The 26359-nt window shown below is 44.7% G+C and overlaps 1 protein-coding gene across 1 annotated transcript; it reads left to right on the forward strand.

Moving 5' to 3' along the window:
- Positions 1 to 26359, forward strand: igsf10 (immunoglobulin superfamily, member 10). The gene is made up of 11 exons (XM_014215398.2): positions 1 to 180; positions 668 to 719; positions 1322 to 1599; positions 3337 to 3466; positions 6912 to 7302; positions 7444 to 8214; positions 8482 to 10365; positions 16311 to 18110; positions 18412 to 19312; positions 23039 to 23405; positions 23590 to 26359. The coding sequence occupies exons 3-11, from the start codon at positions 1397 to 1399 to the stop codon at positions 25138 to 25140; spliced, it is 7998 nt and encodes a 2665-aa protein (XP_014070873.2). The 5' UTR covers positions 1 to 180; positions 668 to 719; positions 1322 to 1396; the 3' UTR covers positions 25141 to 26359.

A 26359-nucleotide genomic window follows, 5' to 3' on the forward strand; every position in this document is an offset into this window, starting at 1 on the left:
TTCATCGTCCAGCATTCACAGTTGCCTGTGTTTCAGACAGACAGGAGTGGTCTCGTAACGGGAATGGCTTGCAACCAGAAGGATTTCTCCTACGAGCTACTAGAATCCAACACTATACCTAAATAACGGATTTACATGACATGTGATTCAAGGATTTGGATTCATTTTGCTTTGACACAAGTAAGTGCGGTGAAGTGTGGAGAACTTTTAATTGGATGACAGACTACTATATGGTAATTAGAAAACACACTGTTTGAATTTGAAGTATAAATAACATATTATTACATATCAGTTGTTTATTGCTTCTAGAAAATATTTCTGAACGTAGAAGAAAAGCTAAAATCAAACAAGGAAATAAACAACTAATCTAAACATCAAGCTAATTGGTGACTTTAGATATCTTCATTTATGGAACAAGGTGTTTCATTAGCATGGACTCATAGTGTATTTTAAAAATCAGTCTCAGAGGTGAAGTGTTGATGGGGTTTAGAAAAGGAGCGAATGGCGGGGGATTATTAGACTACAACACTGTAGTACCCTGTAGACTTTACGCACAACCTTTCTCTCTGTGCATTGGGAAAGACTATATTTCACATTTTTATCTAATATATATAAATATATTTTTTTATATGACTCTCAATTACTTTATTTCAAACCTTGTTTTCAGAACCCTTTGAATGTTCATCGATGTTGAAGTGCATGGGCCTTTCATCTAAAAGGTATGGAGAGTTTGAATATTATCTACATTGATTTAGCAATTGTGTATATATTGTTAAAAAACTATTTCTGCTGATTCATCATTGCTTTGTATTTGCCAACTTAAAACTATGGACACAGACATACACACACTTACACACACACACACACACACACACACACACACACACACACACACACACACACACACACACACACACACACACACACACACACACACACACCCTCCTTTCTATCTTATTGTCTATTCTCCCTCTTTTCTCTCTCTCTCTCTCTCTCTTTCCCCTCTCTCTCTTTCCTCTCTCTCTCTTTCCTCTCTCTTTCCTCTCTCTCTCTCTCTCTCTCTCTCTCTCTCTCTCTCTCTTTCTCTCTCTCTCTCTCTCTCTCTCTCTCTCTCTCTCTCTCTCTCTTTCCTCTCTCTCTCTTTCCTCTCTCTCTCTCTCTCTCTCTCTCTCTCTCTCTCTCTCTCTCGCTCTCTCTCTCTCTTTCTCTCATTTTATTTTTATTTCACGTTCTCTTTGACACAGAATACACTGCATTCTTTGCACATATGAAATGAGTCCTTCTTTAAACTAAAAAACCAACCCCTGTGTCTCTCCAACAGGTTGACATTCATTAATGAGAGGAGAAGAACCCGAGCGACTGTGTGACTGAGTGTGAAGCGCTCTCCCTCTCCAGAATGAGTGTGTGTACCGACGGCCCCTCATACCTGCGGCAGTGGCTGCTAACGGCTGTGTTTGTCTTGGTCGCTCTGTTACCAATAACCAGTGGCTGCCCCAAATCGTGCGCGTGCTATGTTCCCACCGAAGTGCACTGTACCTTCAGATATCTGACCGCAATACCAGGCCAGATCCAGACAGCTGTGGAAAGAATTAACTTAGGGTGAGAGTCTGACTCTCTCTCTCTCTCTCTCTCTGCTCTCTCTCTCTCCCTCCGCTCTCTCTCTCTGTTCTCTCTCCGCTCTCTTTTTCAATTTTTATTAAAAGGGCTTTATTGGCATGGGAAACATATGTTTAAATTGTCAGAGCAAGTGAAATAGATAATAAACAAAATTAAAATAAACATTCAAAAATAAACAGTAAACATCACACTGAAAAAAGTTTCATAGGAATATAGACATTTGAAATGTCATTTTATGGCTATATACAGTGTTAAAAAGGATATGCAAATAGTTATGGGTTGTATTGACAGTGGTGATTGTTCTTCACTGGTTGTCCTTTTCTTGTGGCAACAGGTCACAAATCTTGCTGCTGTGATGGCACACTGTGGTATTTCACCCAATAGACATGGTAGTTTACCAAAATGTGATTTGTTTTCAAATTCTTTGTGGGTCTGTGTAATCTTAGGGAAATATGTGTCTCTAATATGGTCATACATTTGGCAGGAGGTTAGGAAGTGCAGCTCGGTAAACACCTCATTTTGTGGGCAGTGTGCACATAGCCTGTCTTCTCTTCAGAGCCAGGTCTGCCTACAGCTGGCCTTTCTCAATAGCAAGGCTATGCTCACTGAGTCTGTACATAGTCAAAGATTTCCTTCATGTTGGGTCAGTCACAGTGGTCATGTATTCTGCCACTGTGGACTCTCTGTTTAGGGCCAAATAACATTCCACTTTGACCTGTTTTTTGGTAAAAATCTTTCCAATGTGTCAAGTAATTATCTTTTTGTTTTCTCATGATTTGGTTGGGTCTAATTGTGTTGTTGTCCTGGGGCTCTGTGGGGTCTGTTTGTGTTTGTGAACAGAGCCCAAGGACCAGCTTGCTGAGGGGACTCTTCTCCAGGTTCATCTCTCTGTAGGTGATGGCTTTGTTAAGGAAGGTTTGGGAATCGCTTCCTTTTAGGTGGTTGTAGAATTTAACGGCTCTTTCCTGGATTTTGATAATTAGCGGGTTTCGGCTAATTCTGCAGTGCATGCATTATTTGGTGTTTTATGTTGTACATAGTAGATATTTTAGCAGAATTCTGCATGCAGTCTCAATTTGGTGTTTGTCCCATTTTGTGAATTCTTGGTTGGTGAGCGGACCCCAGACCTCACAACCATGAAGGGCAATGGGATCTATGACTGATTCAAGTATTTTTAGCCAGATCCTAATTTGTATGTCAAATTTTATGTTCCTTTCGACTGGATAGAAGGGCCTTCTTGCCTTGTCTCTCAGATCATTCACAGCTTTGCGGAAGTTACCTTTGGTGCTGATGTTTAGGCCGAGGTAGGAATAGTTTTTTATGTGCTCTAGGGCAACGGTGTCTAGATTGAATTTGTATTTGTGGTCCTGGACTTTTTTTGGAACACCAATATTTTTGTCATACTGGGATTTACTATCAGGGCCCAGGTCTGACAGAATCTGTGCAGAAGATCTTGGTGCTGCTGTAGGACCTCCTTGGTTGGGGACAGAAGCACCAGATCATCAGCAAACAGTAGACATTTGACTTCAGATTCTAGTAGGGTGAGGCCGGGTCTCTCTCTCTCTCCGATCTCTCTTTTTCTCTCCCAGTCTCTGTTTTCTCACCCTCTATGAATGCACATACAGTATATTTTAGTTATATATTAGACCGTGGATGTAGCATTTTGATAAATAATAAATGATTCACTGTTAGATGGTTTTCCCACTTTTCTGTCTTCAGGTATAACAGTATAACCGCATTGAAGGAGAATGATCTGTCTGGGTTCAAACACCTGGAGCTGTTGATGCTCCACAGCAACACCATCCACAGCATCGCTGACAGGGCCTTTCAAGACCTCAAGTCCTTACAGGTATACGTACAGCACTGTCATAAACACCTGTCGATATACAGGTAATTGGAAACACTTGAGTCAATGAGGGATACAAAGTATATTGAAAGCAGGTGCTTTCACACAGGTGTGGTTCCTGAGTTAATCAAGCAATTAACATCCCATCATGCTTAGGGTCATGTATTGAATGGGTCATTCATATTTTAGTATGCCATTATTTTTGACATTATTGTGGCATGTCTATGCCCCCATAGGATGACAATGCCCCCGTCCACAGGTCACAAGGGGTCACTGAATGGTTAGCTGAGCCTGAAAACAATGTACAGTGTCTTCAGAAAGTATTCATACCCTTGAATTATTCCACATTCTGTTGTGTTACAACTTAAATTCAAAGTTTATTAAATATATGTTTTTTCTCACCCATCTACACACAATTTCCCCAGAATGACAAAGGGGCCCCACAGGGGTGTGTGCTCTGCCCCCTCCTGTACTCCCTGTATTTAGATATTTTTGCTAATTTATTGAAAATTAAATACAGAAATGTCTCATTTACATAAGTATTCACATCCCTGAGTCAATACTTTATACAAGCACCTTTGGCAGCAATATCAGCTGTGTCTTTCTGGCTAAGTCTCTAAGAGATTTCCACACCTGGATTGTGCAACATTTGCCCATTATTATTATTTGCCAAGCTCTGTCAAATTTGTTGTTGATCATTGCTAGACAATCCTTTTAAGGTCTTGCTATTGATTTTAAAGTAGATTTAAGTCAAAACTGTAATTTGGCCACTCGGGAACATTCACTGTCTTCTTGGTAAGCAACTCCTGTGTAGATTTGGCCTTTTGTTTAAAGTTATTATCCTGCTGAAAGGTAAATTCATTTCCCAGTGTCTGGTGGAAGAGCAGACTGAACCAGGTTTTCCTCTAGGATTTTGCCTCTGCTTATTTCCATTCTGTCTCTTTTTTATCCTGAAAAACTCACCAGTCCTTAACAATTACAAGCATACCCATAAAATCAAATCACATTTTATTGGTCGCATAGACATATATTGCGGGTGTAGTGAAATTGTTGTGTTTCTAGCTTCAACAGTGCAGTAATATCTAACAATACACACAAATCTAAGAAAGTAAAATACTGGAATTAAGAAATATAGAAATATTAGGACGATCAATGTCGCAGTCCGATGTGGATAGGGGGCTGCTCCCTCTGTTGTCTCCTGAAGTCCATGATCAGTTCCTTCATTTTGATGACGTTGGGGGGGGGGGGGGATATTTTCCTAGCACCACTCCGCCAGGGCCCTCACCTCCTTCCTGTAGGCTGTCTCGTCGTTGTTGGTAATCAGGCCTACCACTGTTGTGTCATCTGCAAACTTGATGATTGAGTTGGAGACGTGCGTGGCTACGCAATCATGGGTGAACAGGGAGTACAGGAGGGGGCTGAGCATGCACCCTTGTGGGGCCCCTGTGTTGAGGATCAGCATAGTGGAGGTGTTGTTGCCTTCTGACCTTCATCACCTGGAGGAGGCCAGTCAGGAAGTCCAGGACTCAGTTGCACCTACCACTATGCTTGAAAACATGGAAAGTGATACTCAGTAAAGTGTTGTATTGGATTATCTCCAAACTTTGTATTCAGGACAAAAAGTAAAATGCTTCACCACATTTTCTGCAGTATTACTTTAGTTCCTTGTTGCAAACAGGATGCAGGTTTTGGAATATTTTTATTCTGCTCAGGCTTCCTTCTTTTCACTCTGTTAATTAGGTTAGAATGGTGGAATAACTACAATGTTGTTGATTCATCCTCAGTTTTCTATCACAGCCATTAAACTCTGTATCTGTTTTAAAGTCACCATTGACGTCATGGTGAAATCCATGAGTGGTTTCCTTCCTCTCCAGCAACTGAGTTACGAAGGACGCGTGTATCTTTGTAGTGACTGGGTGTATTGATACACCATCCAAGGTGTAATTTATAACTTTACCAAGTTCAAAGGGATATTCAATGTCAGATTTGTTTTATTTTTTACCCATCTACTAATAGGTGCCCTTCTTGGCAAGGCATTGGAAAACCTACCTCGTCTTTATGATTGAATCTGTGTTTGAAATGCAGTGCTCCACTGAGGGAGTTTACAGATAACTGTATGAGTGGGGTACAGAGATGAGATAGTCATTCAAAAAAAATAATGTTAAACACTATTTATTGTACACATAGTGATTCCATGCAACTTATTATTTGACTTGTTAATAAGCACATTTTAATTCCTGAACTTATTTATGCTTGCCATAACAAAGGGATTGAACACTTATTGACTCAAGACATTTCAGCTTTTCATTTTTTATTAATTTGTAACAATTTCAAAAAAACATAATTCACTTTGACATTATTGGGGATTGTGTGTAGGCCAGTGAGAATAGTTTTAATCAATTTTAAATTCAGGCTGTAACAATAAAATGTGGAAAAAGATAAGGGGTGTGAATACTTTCTGAAGGCACTGTATACCAGTGAGATCAGTCACCAGATCTCAACCCAATTGAACACTTATAGGAGATTCTGGAGAGGCGCCTGAGACAGCGTTTTCCACCACCACCAACAAAACACCAAATGATGTAATTATGATGTCGCATCCATCCAGTAGAGTTCCAGACACTTGTAGAATCTATGCCAAGGTGTTCTGTTCTGGCTGGTGGTGGCCCAACATCCTGTTAACACACTTTATGTTGGTGTTTCCTGTATTACCCATATATATACACCACTTAGAAGACATTTTGTATCCAAAGCGACTCATGCCCGCATAATTTTTTAAGAAATTGGTGGTCCCGGGTATCGAACCCACTATCCTAGCATTAAAAGCACCATGCTCTACCAACTGAGCTACAAAAGATCCTTTATGTGTTTAATACGTTGACTCATTTGATTCACATTTGCTCATATCCATGACTAGACAATGATTATGTTAAATGTATAACCTACTCCATTCATAACCTTACATCGTTCTTTGACAGAGTAGACGTTTTTCCCCCCAAGCTAGTAGAGCCAAAGAACTAAGCATACTAAGACATTAATAAATACAAGTTCTTCCTTCCAGTAACATCTTTCAAACCCAAGTGTAATTCATCTTGGAAAATATATCACCAAATAAACAGCTGTGTTTTTTTTGTCCGCGGTGTTCATTTTTTATTCCAAAAGACGTTTGTAGGCCTGAGGGTTAACTGAGAAAGAGGATCATAAAAGACCTTGGAAATGCATCACTTTACAACTGCTTTGAGTTCCTCTTATTTAAAAAATATTCACAACAGCTGACTTCTGGAAGTGCTCCCAGGCAGAATAACCTCACATCACCTCTGGCCTGGATGATTTTTTCAACACTGTTTTTCCTAATGAAGCTCCTCAAACACGTTAGCCGTGGTACGCTCTCGCTCCAGGGGTCTCTATGTATGACTATAACTTGTATTTTTCAATGATGTGCCTTCAGGTCCTGAAGATGAGCTATAACAGAGTGAAGGAGATCAACAAGGACACCTTCCAAGGCCTGGAGGGCCTGGTACGACTCCACATGGACCACAACCGCATCGAGTTCATCAACCCGGAGGCGTTCTACGGTCTGACCATGTTACAGCTGGTCCACCTGGAGGGCAACCTGCTCCAGCAGCTCCACCCGGATACCTTCATCACGCTGAGGCACAGCCAGGTGTTCAAAGTGTCGTCTGTCAGGAACATCCACCTGTCTGACAACCTCCTCGCCAGCCTCCCTAAAGACGTCTTTGCTGGCTGCTCCCAGCTGGAGAACATCTATCTCCATGGCAACCCCTGGTCCTGCGACTGTCGCATGGCTTGGTTCCCAGAGTGGGCGGAGATAAATTCAGGTAATGTTACATTAGAGTTCTGTCTGCAACATTGTAAATGTTTGATTTAACTTTGGCAGTTACTGTACATAAAAAAAAACATCATAAGGGAATGGTTGGATTAAAACTACGTATCGATTCAGTAATGACCTTGTTTTCCAGGTGTGCTGAAATGCAAGAGAGACAGGAAGTATGCCAGAGATGAAGCCTGCCCCGTCTGTGAGACCCCTTCTCCCATTCGAGGCAGAAGCCTCACCCAGCTACCCCGTGACTCCTTCACCTGTACCAAACCCTGGATCCACCCCCATCTGAAGCAGAGGAACGTCAGCCTGGACGAGGGGGATTACACCCCCGTCTCCCCCCGGGATTTCATCGCTCCCATCGGATCCCTGCAGATGAACCTGACAGATCAGTTCCACAATGACGCTAGCCTTACCTGCACAGTCCAGAGACCATCAGCCATGGAGAACCTGACTCTAACCCAGGTGGAGGAGGGGGAGAAGAACGTGACCATGCTCTCCACCACCATCTCTACATGGCTGGTCTGTAATATTGACTATGAGCACATCCAACAGCTCTGGCGCATCCTGGCTACATACAGTGACGTTCCCATGAGGCTAGAGAGAGGGTTGATGCTCTCCAGGACCCCAGACATGATCTACAAGTACACCCAGATCAGACCAATGGAGGGACATGATGAAATCCACACAGATATCGAGGCTGAGATTAAGGCTTCACCCGCATGGCTGATGCAAGGAGAGGTCAACTTTCAGCTGGACCGTACCACGACCACATTCTCCACTCTGCACATTAAGTACAGGTCAGTGGTTAACCTGCGTGTGGAGAACAAGGTGTCGCAGAGGAGGGACCGTTACAGCTGGACCATCATCAAACGAGACAACCAGACTCAGACTGAGCACTCTGTCCTCATAGGTGGGTGTTGGGCAGAGATACAGACACCATACAATGCTTTTTGATGCTTGTTGAAAAGGGCTACATCAAAGCAATGCATGGTTAATATGTGTCTTGTTCATGACTGAGCACGCCGTCCTTGTAGGTGGGTTCTACAGTGCACAATGTGTTGTGGATGAGCAGAAATGTGTCCATATAATGTATGTAACATACTCTCAGAGTTACAATATAGCAATGTGCATTATAAAATGTATCAATTTATTCATGTGATTCTTGTTGTAATTACAGGTGGGGTGGTAGAGCTCAACTGCCAGACTTTGGGGGAACCAAAGCCCTCTGTAGAGTGGATCTTATCGGACGGCAGTAAGGTACGGGCGCCCTACTCCAGCGAGGACCGCAGGATAGTGATCACCGTTGATGGCAGGCTGACCCTGAGAGGAACAGACACCTCAGACACTGGGCTTTACCGCTGCATCGCCACTAACTACCTGGACGCAGACGTGCAAAGCTTCCGAGTCACCGTACTGTCTCCCGATGTGGAGGAGGTAGAGGTCAACGGGGTCAAGCTCTCACGGCCTCTGGGACAGAGCCTGGTTCTAGACTGTGGGTCCACAGGCAGCCCTGATGCCTCGGTCCAGTGGATTCTACCTGATCACACAGTGCTGGATAAATCCTATGGGAACAGGAAGCTCTATAGGAACGGGACTCTAGGAATAAAAGATCTGACCTCCAGAGACCGGGGGTTTTACAGGTGTCTCAGTGCTAACTACCTGGGGGTGGACCTGCTGACTTCCCAGGTGACTGTCACTGGGGAGGGGTACAGGAAGGTGACGGTGGTGGATAGAGAGGGGTCAGGGGTGGAAGCTGGGGTTGAGTTTGAGGTTGACGGGGGCATAGAGGAGAGGGAGGATTCCCACAGTGAGATCCCTTCCTCCAGCCCCTCTGACAGAACCATCAAGGAATCCAGGACCATCACATCAGACAGGCCGTACCCCAGACTCAAGTCCTCCTCTCAGGGCAGAGGATCAGGAGGCTCAGGGGGGAGGCGGAGGGGCCCAGCCAGCAGCAGACGCATATGGAGCAACAGGAGGGTCTTTGATCAAGCCTCCAGGAAAGTAGACCCCCAGAGATTTGCAGAGTTCATGAAGAAGGCTCAAGGTGGTTCAGCAACAAAGACAGAGAGGGAGAAAGTAAAAGGAGTTTCTGAGACTGACATGTCTGCGGACGGGGATGCTGGATCTGGGGAGGGTCTGTCTCATGAAGATGGACTCGTCGTTTTACCAAGCAGCGTCATACCAACCCCAGATACTCCAGATGAAAGAAAGATGAGTGTAACTGCAAGCATAGAGAACGTAAACAATCAGAACAGTGAAACCAGTTTCATGACAACCATGGAGATCCCAGATGATATTCAGACTAGTTTCACTGTAACAACAGAAAACACTGACAGAGGGACGACAGAGTCATACAGCCGGTCAGACGCCACACCCATCGAGTCCACATTCACCCACGGCCCCGACATCACAGGGAGTATCAGTGAAACTCAGAGTGAGGCAGTTACACCATACATTCCCAGTATCAGTAGGTCTAGTGGAACTAGTGGGTCTAGTGGTGAGTCGTACGCTCTGGAGAGGAACATGACGGTACCCCTGAGGCTACCCGTCACTCTCCGCCTCACCGTGACTGACACCGCAGACGAGACCCAGATCCTATTCTCCGGAGAAGCACCTGCAGATCCGGAGACCTCCACCGGGGCGGCGCTATCGCTTCTCACCGACCCCAACGTCACCCCCATGATGGACAGTCCCAGATCACCCCCCAGAGGGCCTGAGATCCACACAGCCACTGACCCAGACAGCCAGACCACCTTCACTGCAGTCACCACCACAGAGAGAGAGCAGGATGAGATCACCTTCCACACCACCCAGAGGATCAAGTCCCCCCGTCTGCCTGCAGGCTCCACCATCATCTCCCGCCAGCAGATCCACATCATCCCCCCTAAGAATGGCCGAGGAGGAGGGGGCCGGAGGAGGAACTATCCTGGCAGGAGGAGGTTCATCAAGCCCAACCGAATCACAGACATCCAGTCCATCCTGAACAAACTCAAACAGCCTACCACGGTGAAGAAGCAAGGCAACAGCACAGTACCCTACACTATGGAGCTGACCACAGGTACGTTATCCCAAATGAGAAAAAAAATGTATATTTTAATATATTACAAGTATGTTAACGTATCCTTAAATATACAACAAATTTAAATAATATACACTGCTATAAAGGGAACACTTAAACAACACAATGTAACTCCAAGTCAATCACACTTCTGTGAAATCAAACTGTCCACTTAGGAAGCAACACTGATTGACAATAAATTTCACATGCTGTTGTGCAAATGGAATAGACAACAGGTGGAAATTATAGGCAATTAGCAAGACACCCCCAATAAAGGAGTGGTTCTGCAGGTGGGGACCACAGACCACTTCTCAGTTCCTATGCTTCCTGGCTGATGTTTTGGTCACTTTTGAATGCTGGCGGTGCTTTCACTCAAGTGGTAGCATGAGACAGAGTCTACAACCCACACAAGTGGCTCAGGTAGTGCAGCTCATCCAGGATGGCACATCAATGCGAGCTGTGGCAAGAAGGTTTGCTGTGTCTGTCAGCGTAGTGTCCAGAGCATGGAGGCGCTACCAGGAGACAGGCCAGTACGTCAGGAGACGTGGAGGAGGCTGTAAGAGGGCAACAACCCAGCAGCAGGACTGCTACCTCCGCCTTTGTGCAAGGAGGAGCAGAAGAAGCACTGCCAGAGCCCTGCAAAATGACCTCCAGTAGGCCACAAATGTGCATGTGTCTGCTCAAACGGTCAGAAACAGACTCCATGAGGGTTGTATAAGGGCCCGACGTCCACAGGTGGGGGTTGTGCTTACAGCCCAACACCGTGCAGGACGTTTGGCATTTGCCAGAGAACACCAAGATTGGCAAATTCGCCACTGGCGCCCTGTGCTCTTCACAGATGAAAGCAGGTTCACACTGAGCACGTGACAGACGTGACAGAGTCTGGAGACGCCGTGGAGAACGTTCTGCTGCCTGCAACATCCTCCAGCATGACCGGTTTGGCGGTGGGTCAGTCATGGTGTGGGGTGGCATTTCTTTGGGGGGCCGCACAGCCCTCCATGTGCTCGCCAGAGGTAGCCTGACTGCCATTAGGTACCGAGATGAGATCCTCAGACCCCTTGTGAGACCATATGCTGGTGAGGTTGGCCCTGGGTTCCTCCTAATGCAAGACAATGCTAGACCTCATGTGGCTGGAGTGTGTCAGCAGTTCCTGCAAGAGGAAGGCATTGATGCTATGGACTGGCATGCCCGTTCCCCAGACCTGAATCCAATTGAGCACATCTGGGACATCATGTCTCGCTCCATCCACCAATGCCACGTTGCACCACAGACTGTCCAGGAGTTGGCGGATGCTTTAGTCCAGGTCTGGGAGGAGATCCCTCAGGAGACCATCCGCCACCTCATCAGGAGCATGCCCAGGCGTTGTAGGGAGGTCATACAGGCACGTGGAGGTCACACACACTGCTGAGCCTCATTTTGACTTGTTTTAACCTCTATGGGCTAGGTGGGACGCTAGCGTGCCACCCGTGGTGCACTCCATCAACAGCAGGTGCATTTCAAGAGCGGCAAATTTGAATCCAAATAAATGTCAAAATTCAAATTTTTCAAAAATACAACTATTTTACACCATTTGAAAGATAAACATCTCCTTAATCTAACCACGTTTTACGATTTCAAAAAGGTTTTACGGCGAAAGTATAAATTTAGAGTATGTTAGGACAGTACATTTACAAGAGTTGTGTGTAATGTTTTGTCAAGTCAAAGACAGGGTCACCAAAACCATAAAACCAGCTAAAATGATGCACTAACCTTTTACAATCTCCATCAGATGACACTCCTAGGACATTATGTTAGACAATGCATGCATTTTTAGTTCTATCAAGTTCATATTTATATCCAAAAACAGCGTTTTACTATGGCATTGATGTTGAGGAAATCGTTTCCCTCCAATAACCGGCAGTCAAGTCAGCGTCACAAATTAAATAATTAAAATTAGAAAACATTGGTAAAATATTATATTGTCATTTAAAGAATTATAGATTTACATCTCTTGAACTCAATCAACTTGCCAGATTTAAAAATAACCTTACTGGGAAATCACACTTTGCAATAATCTGAGCACTGCGCCCAGAAAAATACGCGTTGCGATACAGACTAGACGTCATGTTGGGGAGATCTAAAATCGAAAATACTATGTAAATAATCCATTACCTTTGATTCTCTTCATCAGATGTCACTTCCAGGTATCACAGGTCCATAACGAATGTAGTTTTGTTCAAAAAAGCTCATCATTTATGTCCAAAAATCTCCGTCTTGTTAGCACATGATCTAAGCCAGCCGGACTTCTCGTCATGAACGAGGGGAAAAAATATATTTACGTTCGTTCAAACATGTCAAACGTTGTATAGCATAAATCATTAGGGCCTTTTTTAACCAGAACATGAATAATATTCAAGGTGGACGAATGCATACTCTTTTATAACGTATTGGAACGAGGGTACCCAACATGAACTCGCGCGCCAGGTGTCTAATGGGACATCATCGTTCCATGGCTCTTGTTCGGTCAGATCTCCCTCCAGAAGACTCAAAACACTTTGTAAAGGCTGGTGACATCTAGTGGAAGCAATAGGAAGTGCCAAAATATTCCTAAACCCCTGTGTTTTTCAATGGGATAGGTTTAAAGTCAATACAACACATCAGGTATCCACTTCCTGTCAGAAAATGTCTCAGGGTTTTGCCTGCCAAATGAGTTCTGTTATACTCACAGACACCATTCAAACAGTTTTAGAAACTTTAGAGTGTTTTCTATCCATATATAATAAGTATATGCATATTCTAGTTACTGGGTAGGATTAGTAACCAGATTAAATCGGGTACATTTTTTTTATCCAGACGTGCAAATGCTGCCCCCTAGACCCAACAGGTTAAACACACTCATTAAAAAACTGTACTTCAATTTCAAATGCTTTAAATGTATTTTTGTATATTCATTTAAAATACACTTGGAGTTGTTTTTAAGTTGAAGCATCGATTTTTTTTTGATTTTTTATGAAACTGCTTGTAAGTGATCAAGTGCGCTATTAGTATACAGCCTTTCAAAAATATTCATACTCCTTGTATTTCTATACGTTTTGTTGAGTTAAACAGCGTGATTAAAATTCATTTAATTGTAATTTGTTGCCAACAATGAACTCATAATACTCTGTAATGTCAAAGTGAAAAATAAATAAAAATAAATAGTAAGATTAATACATTTAAAAAAAAATATATATATATAAAGATAACTAAATTACAGTTAGTCAGTGCATAAGTATTCAGCCCCTTTGTTTAGTTAAGAATACATTAGTTCAGGAGTAAAATGTGGTTTAACAAATTAAACATGGACTCACTGTGTGAAATAATAGGGGTTGACAGTATTTTTTAATGGCTAACCCTTCCTCATAAAGAGAGGCCAGTGATTGGTAGATGGGTAACAATATCAAATCAGACATTGAATATCTCTTTACGCATGGTCATTTGAATAATTATGCTGTGGACTATGTATTAAACCACCCAGACGCATCAAAGATATACAGTCATACTCATGAACTGAGCTGCGGGACTGGAATGAAACTTCTCAGGGATGTTACATTGAGGCCATTGGTGATTTTAAAACAGTTACAGAGTTCAATGGCTGTGATGGTAGAAAACTGAGGATGGATCGACAACATTGTTGTGACTCCAAAGTAATGACAGAAATTACAAAGTGAAAAGAACAATACAAATATACAAAACAAAAATATAATTGTATGCAACAAGGCACTAATGTAATACTTAAAAAAAAACACTGCAAAGGAATACACTTTTTGGCCTAAATGCAAGTCCTTATGTTTGGGGCAAATTCAACACAACACATCACTGAGTAACTGCCACCTTATTTTCAAGCATGGTGGTGGCTGCATCATGATACGGGTATGCTTGACAATCTGCAAATACTGGGGAGTTTTTCAGGATAAAAAGAAACGGGTTGTAGCTATGCACAGGCAAAATCCTAGAGGAAGACCTGTTTCAGTCTGCTTTACAACAGACACTGGGAGATGAATTCACCTTTCAGCAGGACAATAACCTAAAACACAAGGCCAAATCTACACTGGAGTTGCTTACCAAGAAGACAGTGAATTTTCCTGAGTGGCCGAGTTAAAGTTCTGACTGAAATCTGCTTGAAAATATATGTCAAGACTTGAAAATTGTTGTCTAGCCATGATCACCAACATCTTGACAGAACTTGAAGAACTATGAAAAGGATAAAGGGTTAATATTGCGCAATCCAGGTTTGGAAAGCTCTCAGAGACTCACCAATGTAATCACTGCCAAAAGTGTTTCTATAATGTATTGACTCAGGGAGCTGAATAGTTATGCAACAACTATATTTTAGTTAATTAATATCTATCAATCGTTACAAAATGTAAAATAAAATCTTTGCGTAGATTGTTGACAAAGAAATTACAATTAAATCAATTTTAATCCCACTTTGTAACAATAACATTTTAAAAAATCCAAGGGGTATAAAGACTTTTGCAAGGCACTGTAGTTTCAGTGGCAATAATGAGTTTTGAAGTACTTTCTTAATTCCAGTTCAGAAGAGTGCAGAGTAAGTTGACAATGATAATGATTGTTTTATTCCTCATAAGGTAGCATGCACAGCTGAGGAAAATGCTTCCTGAGACTATACTTTTTCATATCTCAAGTAAATATACTTAAGTATACTTTCAAAAAAGTATATTTAACATAAATGTCCACAAAATATATTAAAGTATACTTTCAAAAACACCCCAAAATTACCCAGCATCCTTTTCTGCAGCTGAAGTTTCCATTTATAATATGATAATGTTCCTTATATTTAGCTTATTGAAATGTTTTTATGTTCATTTTCAAACTGAATAATGTTGTACTTTTAATTACACATCACATATGACACATTACACATTTTATTGAAATGTTAATTTATCACAATGTGAACAGCTAAAGTGTGAAATGCCACTGGTGCACAATTATCAAAAGCGTAACTTGTAGTTTGCTGCTCCAGCCACAACTGCTTTGTAAATAGCATTAGCTGAAAATATGCCTTGGTAAATGAAGGTAACCCTTAACATGGCCAATTACAATAACTAATGTGGTTCATGAGTAAATGTTTACTTGTAAAATTATACTTGAAACACGTTATAAATGTATTCAACGTATATTTTAGTACTTCTAATTCATGAGAAATATACATAAAATGTATTTAAGGTGTATTCAACGTATATTTGTTTTGCTCTTTATCTAATATACTAAGAATAAATGAAAATAAAGCATCCCAATTTAGATCATTTTAAACTTATTTAATAAACTTAAATGCTAATAAAATACGAATAAAATTGACATTAAATGTATTCAAAATATTTTTTTATATACTTAAATATAGTAATACTTAAATATAGTAATACTGTCACGCCCTGACCTTAGATTGCCGTTTATTTTCTCTATTTTGGTTAGGTCAGGGTGTGATTTGGGTGGGCATTCTAGATTTTGTATTTCTATGTTAATTTCTATGTTTTCTATTTCTTTGTGTTGAGCCGCGTATGGTTCCTAATCAGAGGCAGCTGTTTATCGTTGTCTCTGATTAGGAATCATACTTAGGCAGCCCTTTTTTTCCCCCACTTTTAGTTGTGGGATCTTGTTTTTGTATTGCTCAGTGAAGCATGCAGAACGTGACGTTCGTGTTTCTTTGTTTATTGTTTTTGTATAGTGTTCTGAGTATAATAATAAATATTTATCATGAGCACTCAACATGCTGCACCTTGGTCTACTCCTTACGACGATCGTCACAAATACTATAGTAATATAATACTTGTCATGGCGTTCAAACATGTCGTTTCTTGTCTTTGATGTTGACATTATCTTTGTTGGTGAGACTCTTGAGCTTTGAGGAACAGCCAAAAGATCATGATGATGATGATTCATTGTTATTGTTGTTGCTATTTCAGACTGTGACTGTGATGAGGATGGGAAGAAGAAGACAAGTGGTCAGCGGGTCGTCACACCGACAACATCGCCTAAATCATCGCCTAAAGTCCTTAGCTCCTCTCTAGGAAGAACAGAGAGGCCCATCTCTACAACACTGGACACTCCCACCACCACATACTCAACAGAGGCCCCCACCACCACCACCACCCAGCCCACCTCCACTCAATCTCAGTCCAGAGGTGAGGTATCCAGCGGCGACATTACCTCCTCTGATGCCCCAGAGTCTGACCCAACACACGACCCTATGACGAGCACAACAGATGAACCAATAACCTCCACCATCACAACCACAACCGCCTCCAAGGTTGTCCGTGGTAAGATCAACTGGGGCAGGCTGTTTGGGAACAGGGCCAGGCAGAAGGAGAAACTCAACGGACTACGTAAACCAGCCAGGCCCTCTACCACCACAGAGGGTTCAACAACGGTCCAACCCACCACCACCGCAACTACAACCACAACCGCACTGCCCACCCAGCGGTCTCTGGCTGAACCTGTGACTGAGTCACCGTCTAGAGCAGGTAAACACCTGGAGACCCCAGAGAGCTCATCAGACGATGACTATGGAGATTCATCGCCTGACTCTGAGGCCTCGACCACATCCCGGCCTGGCACTAGCCGTGGAACTACAACCCCAGCCTGGCACTACAGGTACTCCAACACCACAGAGTCTTCCCCAGACACTCAGACTATCGTTACTCCACCCACAGAAAAACCTGCCCCAAGAGAAGACACAGATGAGGCCTCGTCCTCTGGGTCTGAATCCGGAGGGTCAGGGGGGTACCTATCCCGTAGATTTGGGGGAAACCGGAGACCGAATGGAGGGTCAGGGGGCAGGAGGCCTTTCAGGGGCAGGAGGCCTTTCAGAAAAACCATAACAACTACCGAAGCGCCCAGCACCACCATGGAAACAACAGAGACCACCATGGAAACCACCATGGAGACCACCATGGAAACCACTATGGAAACCACTATGGAAACCACTATGGAAACCACCATGGAGACAACCATGGAGACCACCATGGAGACAACCACATATCCCACACGGACCGTCTCCGTCTCCAAGCCCCTGTACACACCCTCCAGGGAATCAGAAAGGTCTGCAGTGACTGTGTCCACTGACTTAACCTCCGTGGGAGAAACCACCACAGACTACGACTCATACGAAGATGAGAACTGGACAGATGAGATGGAGTCCACCACTAACCGTCCACGAGCCTACACTTCCACCACCAGGCCCAGAATGACTTCCAACACACCTCATCTAACCACCACCTCAAGGCCTTACACTACATCATCAACCCGCGTCCAGACTAACACCGACCCCATCAGAGTGAACACTAACATCAGGCTCCCGTCAGGGAGAGACAGCCATTACCAAATCACACAGAGACCCGTGATCAGGAGAACCAGGCCAACGGTGTCCAGTAACAGGGCCAGCGGAGGCCCAGACAAGACCCTGACTTTTGACACACTGACTGTTCTGGAAGCAGAGCAAGGGCACACCAATGGCCCCTACAGCAACAAGGACATAGACAATGCCATCTCTAACGCCTATAGCCACATCACCGGCTATGATACGACAACCGCTAACATTGTGGGCTTTGAGCCATCTACCAAGGACATGCTCACCAAGCCCAGGATTGTGGGAGGCAACGCGGCCAGCTTCACTGTCCTGTCCAACTCAGATGCCTTCCTGCCCTGTGAAGCCGCGGGCAGCCCTGAACCCACCATCAGCTGGAAACGCTTCTCTTCAAGCACGGGTAAAAGGGTAGAGATATTTAGCATGTTATAAAACTAGTTTGGAATGAAGTTGTACTGAAGTTATATTGTATTTACATATTCTCTCTCACTCCCTCTCTTGCCCTCTTTCTCCTCCCTCTCTATTACGCTCTCTCTTTCCCTGCTCTATTGCTCTCTTTCTCCCCCTCTCTCTCTCTCTCTCTCTCTCTCTCCCCCTCTCTCTCTCTCTCTCCCCCTCTCTCTCTCTCTCTCCCCCTCTCTCTCTCTCTCTCTCGTTCTCTCTCGCTCTCTCTCTCTCTGCTGTTCCTCCCTTCCTTTCAGGAAGCACAATGACCATCAAGGGCAAGATGGGCAAGTTTGAGGTGTTCCAGAACGGCACTCTGTCCATCCAGAATGCCAACATCAAAGACCGTGGTCAGTACCTCTGCCTGGCTGAGAACGAGCAGGGGTCAGACAAGCTCCTGGTCACCCTGTCCGTGGTGGCCTACCCCTCACGCATCCTGGAGCCCAAGGTACGGGAGATCAAGTCCCACTCAGGGAAGACAGTGGAGATGAAGTGCAAGGCGGAGGGCCGCCCCACCCCTCTAGTCTCCTGGATCCTGGCCAACCGCACCCAAGTCAGGGGCCACAACTCGGACCCCAGAGTGTCAGTGACCACAGAGGGTACTCTGCTCATCAAGCAGGTTTCTGTGTATGACCGGGGCCACTACAAGTGCATCGCCAGTAACCCAGCAGGAGCCGACACTGCCACTGTCAGACTGCAGGTGGTGGCAGCACCCCCTGGTATCCTGGAGGCCAAACGACAGCAGGTTCAGGCCAGTGTGGGTCAGAGCCTGTGGTTACCCTGTACAGCTCAGGGCAGCCCCCAGCCCACCATACACTGGGTCCTCTATGATGGGATGGCGGTGCTGCCCATGAAGCCCTCTGTGGACCCCAGGGTGTCTGTGTTCGCTAACGGGACGCTCCATCTGACCGATACGGCCGCCACAGACAGTGGGAAGTATGAGTGCATCGTCACCAGCTCTACAGGGTCAGAGCGCAGGGTGGTGACGCTGACAGTAGAGAAGAAGGAGATGGCTCCTGAGATTGTTGAGGCGTCACACCACAGGACGGTGCTGTCGTATGGGGACCAGCTGAGGCTAAACTGCTCGGCCACCGGGGACCCCAAACCCAGGATAATCTGGAGACTACCCTCCAAGGCTGTGGTGGACCAGTGGCACAGGTAATGAGGACATGATCTGTAATATACACTTAATCACACAGTCTATTCAGAGACATACAGGTACAATCACACGCCAGCAGATCAACATACACACATATTGGTAAAGTATCCAGGTTCTCTGTGCTACAACACAGCTGTTTAAACACACCAAAAGAGACATCATTATAACATCTCCCCGAAATGATTTAGATGTGTTTCCAGTACAGAGAGCTAAAACTGGGGTTCTCCAGAGAGAAGAATCGTGCCTCTTCAGTACAGGTTTAAGTTAGTCCATCCATGCACTGAGCACCTAAGTTTAAAAATGTACAGAAATGTGGATTGAAAACAGAGACTTCCAAAAATAAAGACAGGAGCGTCGTGAGTGGCGCAGTGGTCTAAGACACTGCAGCTGTCCTTGTCCTATCGCGCACTAGTGACTCCTGTGGCGGGCCGGGTCGCCAGGTGTACGGTGTTTCCTCCGACACATTGGTGCGGCTGGCATCCGGGTTAAGTGGGCATTGTGTCATGAAGCAGTGCGGCTTGGTTGGATCGTGTTTCGGAGGACGCACGGCTCTTTACCTTCGCCTCTCCCGAGTCTGTATGGGAGTTGCAGCGATGAGACAAGACTGTAACTACCAATTGGATACCATGAAATTGGGAGAAAAAAAGGGGTGAAAAAAAATAATAAACAAAAGTTTTAAAGTAAAAAATAAAGCCAGTCTCGGAATCTGTCCTGCCAGGCTGAACACATGCAGAGACATGTAAGGACTTGCTCTGTTATTTGTATAGTCAGAAATACACTACATGACCAAAAGTATGTGGACACCTGCTCGTTGAACATCTCATTCCAAAATCATGGGCATTAATATGGTGTTGGTCCCCCCCCTTTGCTGCCTTAACAGCCTCCACTCTTCTGGGAAGGCCTGGCTCGCAGTCGGTGTTCCAATTCATCACAACGGTGTTCAATGGGGTTGAGGTCAATGGGGTTGAGGTCACCTCGCTTTGTGCACGGGGGCATTGCCATGCTGAAACAGGACAGGGCCTTCCCCAAACTATTGCCACAAAGTTGGAATCCCAGAATCATCCAGAATGTCATTGTCATGCGGTAGCACTAGATTTCCTTTCAGTGGAACTCAGGGGCCTAGCCCAGATTAGTCCGTTGGACTGCCAGATGGTGAAGCATGATTCATCACTACAGATACGCGTTTCCACTGCTCCATATTCCAATGGCAGCAAGCTTGCCACCACTCCAGCCGATGCTTGGCATTGAGCATGGTGATCTTAGGCTTGTTTGCGGCTGCTCGGCCATGGAAACCCATTTCATGAAGCACCCACTGAACAGTTATTGTGCTGACGTTGTTTCCGGTGGCAGTTTGGAACTCAGTAGAGAGTGTTGCAACCGAGGACAGACAATTCTTACGGGCTACGCGCTTCAGCACATGGCAGTCCCATTCTGTTAGCTTGTGTGGCCTACCACTTCGCAGCTGAGCCGTTGTTGCTCCTAGACGTTTCCACTTCACAATAACAGCACTTACAGTTGACCAGGGCAGCTCTAGCAGGGCAGAATTTTGTTCGGCAGCATCTGATCTAAAGCTACATGTTAATGTGATCTCTCCTTGGATTAAAGGTACAGACTGTAGTCTTCAAATGAACCCATAACATATCATCTCATCACAAGCCGTAGCATGCTGTTAAACCCGATGAATTCAACCCAGTATAAATGACCTTATTAAGCCTCTCAATCTTTTCTCCATTAGCAGTGGTTCTTAGCTGGGGAAAACCTGAGACCAGAATAACTGAAGGGGTATTTTCCAGAATAGCAACCCAATATGGCGGATTTTAGACTGCATATCAACACAAACAAGTTTTATATTATTTGAGCAAGGACCCAGTCAGAGCTTCTTAAAGATGAACATGAGAGTACCAGAAGAACATTGGCTTCCTGTTTGAGACATTATCTTGCTCCTAATAATGTAGCTGATATTCTGCTATGTGTCCTCTCTGCATGCAATCACTGAAAAAATGAGCTTGTTTGTATTTTGGAAGTCTATTTGGAACAAAGACTTATGTAACACACAGGCAAAAATACAACACTTCCTTTGTGAATGTAACTGTCGAAAAACGCAGTGCCTAATGGTTTGATACACTGTTCAGTTCATAAAATCATTATTCCCCCCTATATCATTAACTGCATTGTGCAGATAATGACACTTAGTGGAATGTTTTTCCCTGTGTTTCTTGTCTGATTTAAACTGTTATGAGGCTGTCTAGGCAACCCTGACGAGTTTTCTATTACAGTTTTATTGTTTTCTGCAACTGTTGTAGGATTCGGAAGAAGCCATTATTGTGAGTCATTGCCAATGGCCTTGATAAAAGACAGAGCTGATCTGCTGTAAGTCCACCTGGCCTTGCCAGGTGAAATAGAGTGATCTGCTGTAAGCCCGCCTGGCCTTGCCAGGTGAAATAGAGTGATCTGCTGTAAGCCCATCTGGCCCCTGTAAGAATAACACATTCCACTAATGTTTTATGGAGATACCAAGCAGGAGGACCTATAAGCTCCACAAGGAGGAAGTCATTCAATGTTGTTGATGTGATGACATGACTGCTGCTGTTAAAAACAGAACATTTCCCCCAGTAGTCTGAACTCTACATGACCTACTATACTTCTGTATGTTATTGTAAAATCAATAGGAAGTATTATCATATAAAGCATCATTCTTTACATTTACATTTTACATTTTAGTCATTTAGCAGACGCTCTTATCCAGAGCGACTTACACTAGTGAATGCATACATTTCATACATATCATACTTTTTTTTCTCTGTGCTGGCCCCCCGTGGGAATCGAACCCACAACCCTGGTGTTGCAAACACCATGCTCTACCAACTGAGCTACAGGGAAATTCTCTGTTCGACAATTTTTAATTTGTTGTTATCTACAAATGATGACACACTGAATCTCCATTTGGGTATTGGTTAGCCTACAATTAGGGTGTGGAAATGTTAAGATTATTTTGCTCTTCACTCGTAGTCACTTAGTAGCCTACTCCCGACCGGTCTGTCACGTCCTGACCATAGAAAGATGTTATTTTCTATGGTAGAGCAGGTCAGGGCGTGACGGGGGGGGGGAGTTCTATGTTTTCTATTTCTATGTTGGGGTTTTGTTTGGAATGATCTCCAATTAGAGGCAGCTGGTCCTCGTTGTCTCTAATTGGAGATCATACTTAAGTAGGTTTTTTTTCCACCTGGGTTTGTGGGAGATTGTTTTTGAGTAGTGTATGTTTCACCTCTGCGTCACGGTTTGTTGTTTTGTTCTTTAGTTTATGTATTGCATAGTTTCACAGTGTAAATAAAATGCGGAACGACACACACACTGCACTTTGGTCGGCTTCTCCTTACGACAACCGTGACACAGTCACATTGTACAGCACTATATTTTTCTTGGCATAGAAACACAATAATATTAATCAAATTAATTAAGCTACATTTCTTAAAATCAATCCCATGTACTATGTTCTTACAAAAAAAGGTTTTAAATTCTCTAATACAGCCAATATTAAAAACAGCTTCTCAAAGATGGCCTCTGGAGGTCAAACTAGAACTAACTAGCATATATGGCAACAATGGCTGACACTTAAATAACATGCCATAGAATTCTGCGGCAGCCCGCAAGCTGTGCTGCAGTAAGAAGTAACTTTTAAAGAAAGAACCAATGTACCTAATTCTTTTTCAAATCTCTTTATCCAGGATGGGAAACAGGATCCAGGTCCTAGACAATGGTACCCTGGTCATAGACTCTGTGAGTGACAAGGATGCTGGGGACTACCTGTGTGTGGCGCGCAGCAAGGTGGGAGACGACCTCCAGCTCATGAAGGTCACTGTGTCCATGAAGCCAGCCAAAATCGAGCCCAAGACGTACAGCAAGAAGCAGGTCCCCTACGGCAATGACCTGAAGGTGGACTGCAAAGCGTCTGGAGCCCCGGAGCCAGAGATCTCCTGGGGTCTACCAGACGGCACCATGGTTAACAGCGCCCTGCAGGCAGACAGCAGCAGTGGAGGGAGACGCGCACGTCGATACATCCTGTTTGATAATGGCACGCTTTATCTCAACCAGGTGTGAACTCTACCTGAACACCAATTAGTTAATGCATTGGCTTGCTAGGAATAATGGGCTGTATTCAATGTTGCTAACTCAATGTTGCTAACTCAATGTTGCTAACTCAATGTTGCTAGATGTATTTCTTCTCTGTCTTTGTAGTCCTCTGACTCCGAACTGCTGGTACTGTGTCTGTCTACAGGTGGGCATGGCAGAGGAGGGAGACTACACGTGCTACGCCGAGAACCAGCTGGGCAAGGATGAGATGCACGTACACATCACCGTGGTGACTGCAGCGCCACGGATACAGACGCCCAGCCGGACCTACGCCCAAGTGAAGCCTGGAGGTGACATCCGCTTTGACTGCGAGGCCACGGGCGAGCCCAAGCCCAAAATCCTGTGGATGCTCCCTACCAACGACATGATCGCAGCCTCCAACGAACGCTACCTGATGCACGTCAACGGGTCTCTCGATATCCGGGATGTTAAGCTTAGGGATGCTGGTGAGTACGTGTGCATGGCTCGCAACACCGCTGGGGACGACAGCAAGGTTTACAAGCTGGATATTGACGGAAACCCTCCGGTGATCAACGGCTACTACCAGAACAGGACCGTGGTGAAAGACACGGCTGCTAAGTACTCCAGGAAGTTCATAGACTGCAAGGCTGCTGGAGACCCGCCTCCGAAGATCACCTGGATTATGCCAGATAACATCTTCCTGAATGCTCCGTATTTCGGCAGCAGAATTATTGTCCACCACAACGGAACACTGGAATTCCGGAACGTCCGTCCGACGGACATGGCGGAGTTCATCTGTATGGCAAGGAACGACGGAGGGGAGGCGGTGATGGTGGTACAGCTGGAGGTCACTGACATGCTCCGACGGCCCATCTTCAAGAACCCCTTCAACGAGAAGGTGGTGACCCGCATGGGCAAGACCACGGTGCTGAACTGTTCTGCAGATGGTCACCCCACACCAGAGATCATCTGGCTGCTGCCTAATGGGACCCGCTTTACTGGCAGCCCCGATCGGGGCTCGCGCCAACACGTAGGCAACGACGGAACCTTCGTCATCTACAATCCCACGAAGGAGGATGCTGGGAAGTACCGCTGTGCCGCTAAGAACTCGGTGGGCTACATTGAGAAACTGATAGTTCTGGAGGTGGGCCAGAAACCTTTAATCCTCACCAGGCCCAGAGGGATCATACGCAGTGTGTCTGGGGACCCTCTGTTCCTCCACTGCCTGGCTGATGGCAGCCCCAGACCCAGCATCTACTGGACCATCCCTGGAGGTCACACCCTGGTAAGGCCTCAGGTCCATGGACGCCACCAGCTGATGGAGAACGGGACCCTGGTTGTCAGGGACACCACCCTCCACGACCGGGGAAACTACGTGTGTCGGGCAGGGAATGACGCAGGCGAGGCGGTTCTCACAGTGCCGGTCATCATCATCGCCTACCCTCCCCGCATCACCGCGGGACCCCCTCCCACCGTGAGGGCGGTGGCGGCGGCACCCATACAGCTCAACTGTGCCGCCATCGGGATCCCAAAGCCAGAGATTACCTGGGAGCTGCCTGACCGCTCTGTGCTCTCCACGGCGGGGAAAGGGCGGCCCACGGGCAGCGAGCTGCTCCACCCACAGGGCACGCTGATCATCCAGAGACCCACTACAGCAGATTCTGGCACCTACAAGTGCCTGGCCAAAAATCACCTGGGCACGGACTTACGGGTCACATATGTACGTGTGCTGTGAGGACCAGCGCTGACTAAAGGGGAATATAGAACCCCTGGACTATAAACTGTAAACAGACACAGAAACTTCACAGTCCTACAATGTACAATGTCAGGACAGACTGTTTTCCACATGTGGACTTGTGAGGAGCGGGGTTTGTGGAATAGTTTGACCACGGTACAGCTCACATCAATCAGCCAAGTAGCAGAACCGGATTATTGAGAGGAGGAGGAGGGAACAAAAATAAAGGGAAACAGTACAGAAAAGGATCTCTTCTTTTCCAAGAAAGACGGACTAGCTGTTATTCTTATTGTAACATAGTCGGAGGTCTGGAAACCCACCACTGCTTCTTTTTTGTTTTGTTTTTTAAAGGGTCTAGAGACTGGGTCTGACAGTGAGGTTACATGTTTTTAAAGGGTCTAGAGACTGGGTCAGACCGTGAGGTTGCATGTTTTTAAAGGGTCTAGAGACTGGGTCTGACAGTGAGGTTACATGTTTTTAAAGGGTCTAGAGACTGGGTCTGACAGTGAGGTTACATGTTTTTAAAGGGTCTAGAGACTGGGTCAGACCGTGAGGTTGCATGTTTTTAAAGGGTCTAGAGACTGGGTCAGACCGTGAGATTACATGTTGACAGTTCTGACCCAACACTATACTGTTACAGCCAATGGAGAGAGAGGAAGACAAAAACTCCCTCACTATGTTCCCTTTGGACACTGCCTCAATGTTTGTCTCTTTTTTTGGTTGTTTAGTGACTGATTTGCTGCAATGACAGAGAGAGATGAATAACTATTACGAGAATATTTCTACCTATTCTGACTTTGCTGCTTGTTTATATACAGGCAGTATATTTTTATGGACTGCCAAATATATATTTCTCATATACATTTTACACTGGATTATCATACAGTTTTTCATAAACCATTTCCCACATTTTCTAAATGTTGATCTTTTTGAATGAGCTTTGTTAGTTTGTCATGTTATTCTCTATCTACCCTATCATGGTTTGATAGTGCTTGAGTATGAATACCAACTTTTAATGGATGTGAAATTATAATTTACACAGTATTCAGTGGCATTATATGAACGGTCTCTCAACGTAAATACAATTATGCATTACTGGTTTATTGTAATAATATATTTATGCCTTTTGTAGCTAATAACGACTTTGTGGAAATTAATTGGTGCTTAGCTGTAAATGAACGGAACCCGGGAGATGAAATTAAACCAAAGATGGAACGTG

The sequence above is a fragment of the Salmo salar genome, chromosome ssa09 (assembly GCF_905237065.1).
Source record: "Salmo salar chromosome ssa09, Ssal_v3.1, whole genome shotgun sequence".
Classification (NCBI taxonomy): domain Eukaryota; kingdom Metazoa; phylum Chordata; class Actinopteri; order Salmoniformes; family Salmonidae; genus Salmo; species Salmo salar.

Coding starts and splice junctions, on each gene's coding strand:
- igsf10 (XM_014215398.2), top strand. CDS start 1,397: ATGAGTGTGTGTACCGACGGCCCCTCATACCTGCGGCAGTGGCTGCTA. Junction 8,215..8,481: donor TGAGCACTCTGTCCTCATAG/GTGGGTGTTGGG, acceptor TTGTAATTACAG/GTGGGGTGGTAGAGCTCAAC. Junction 18,111..18,411: donor ACGCTTCTCTTCAAGCACGG/GTAAAAGGGTAG, acceptor CCTTCCTTTCAG/GAAGCACAATGACCATCAAG.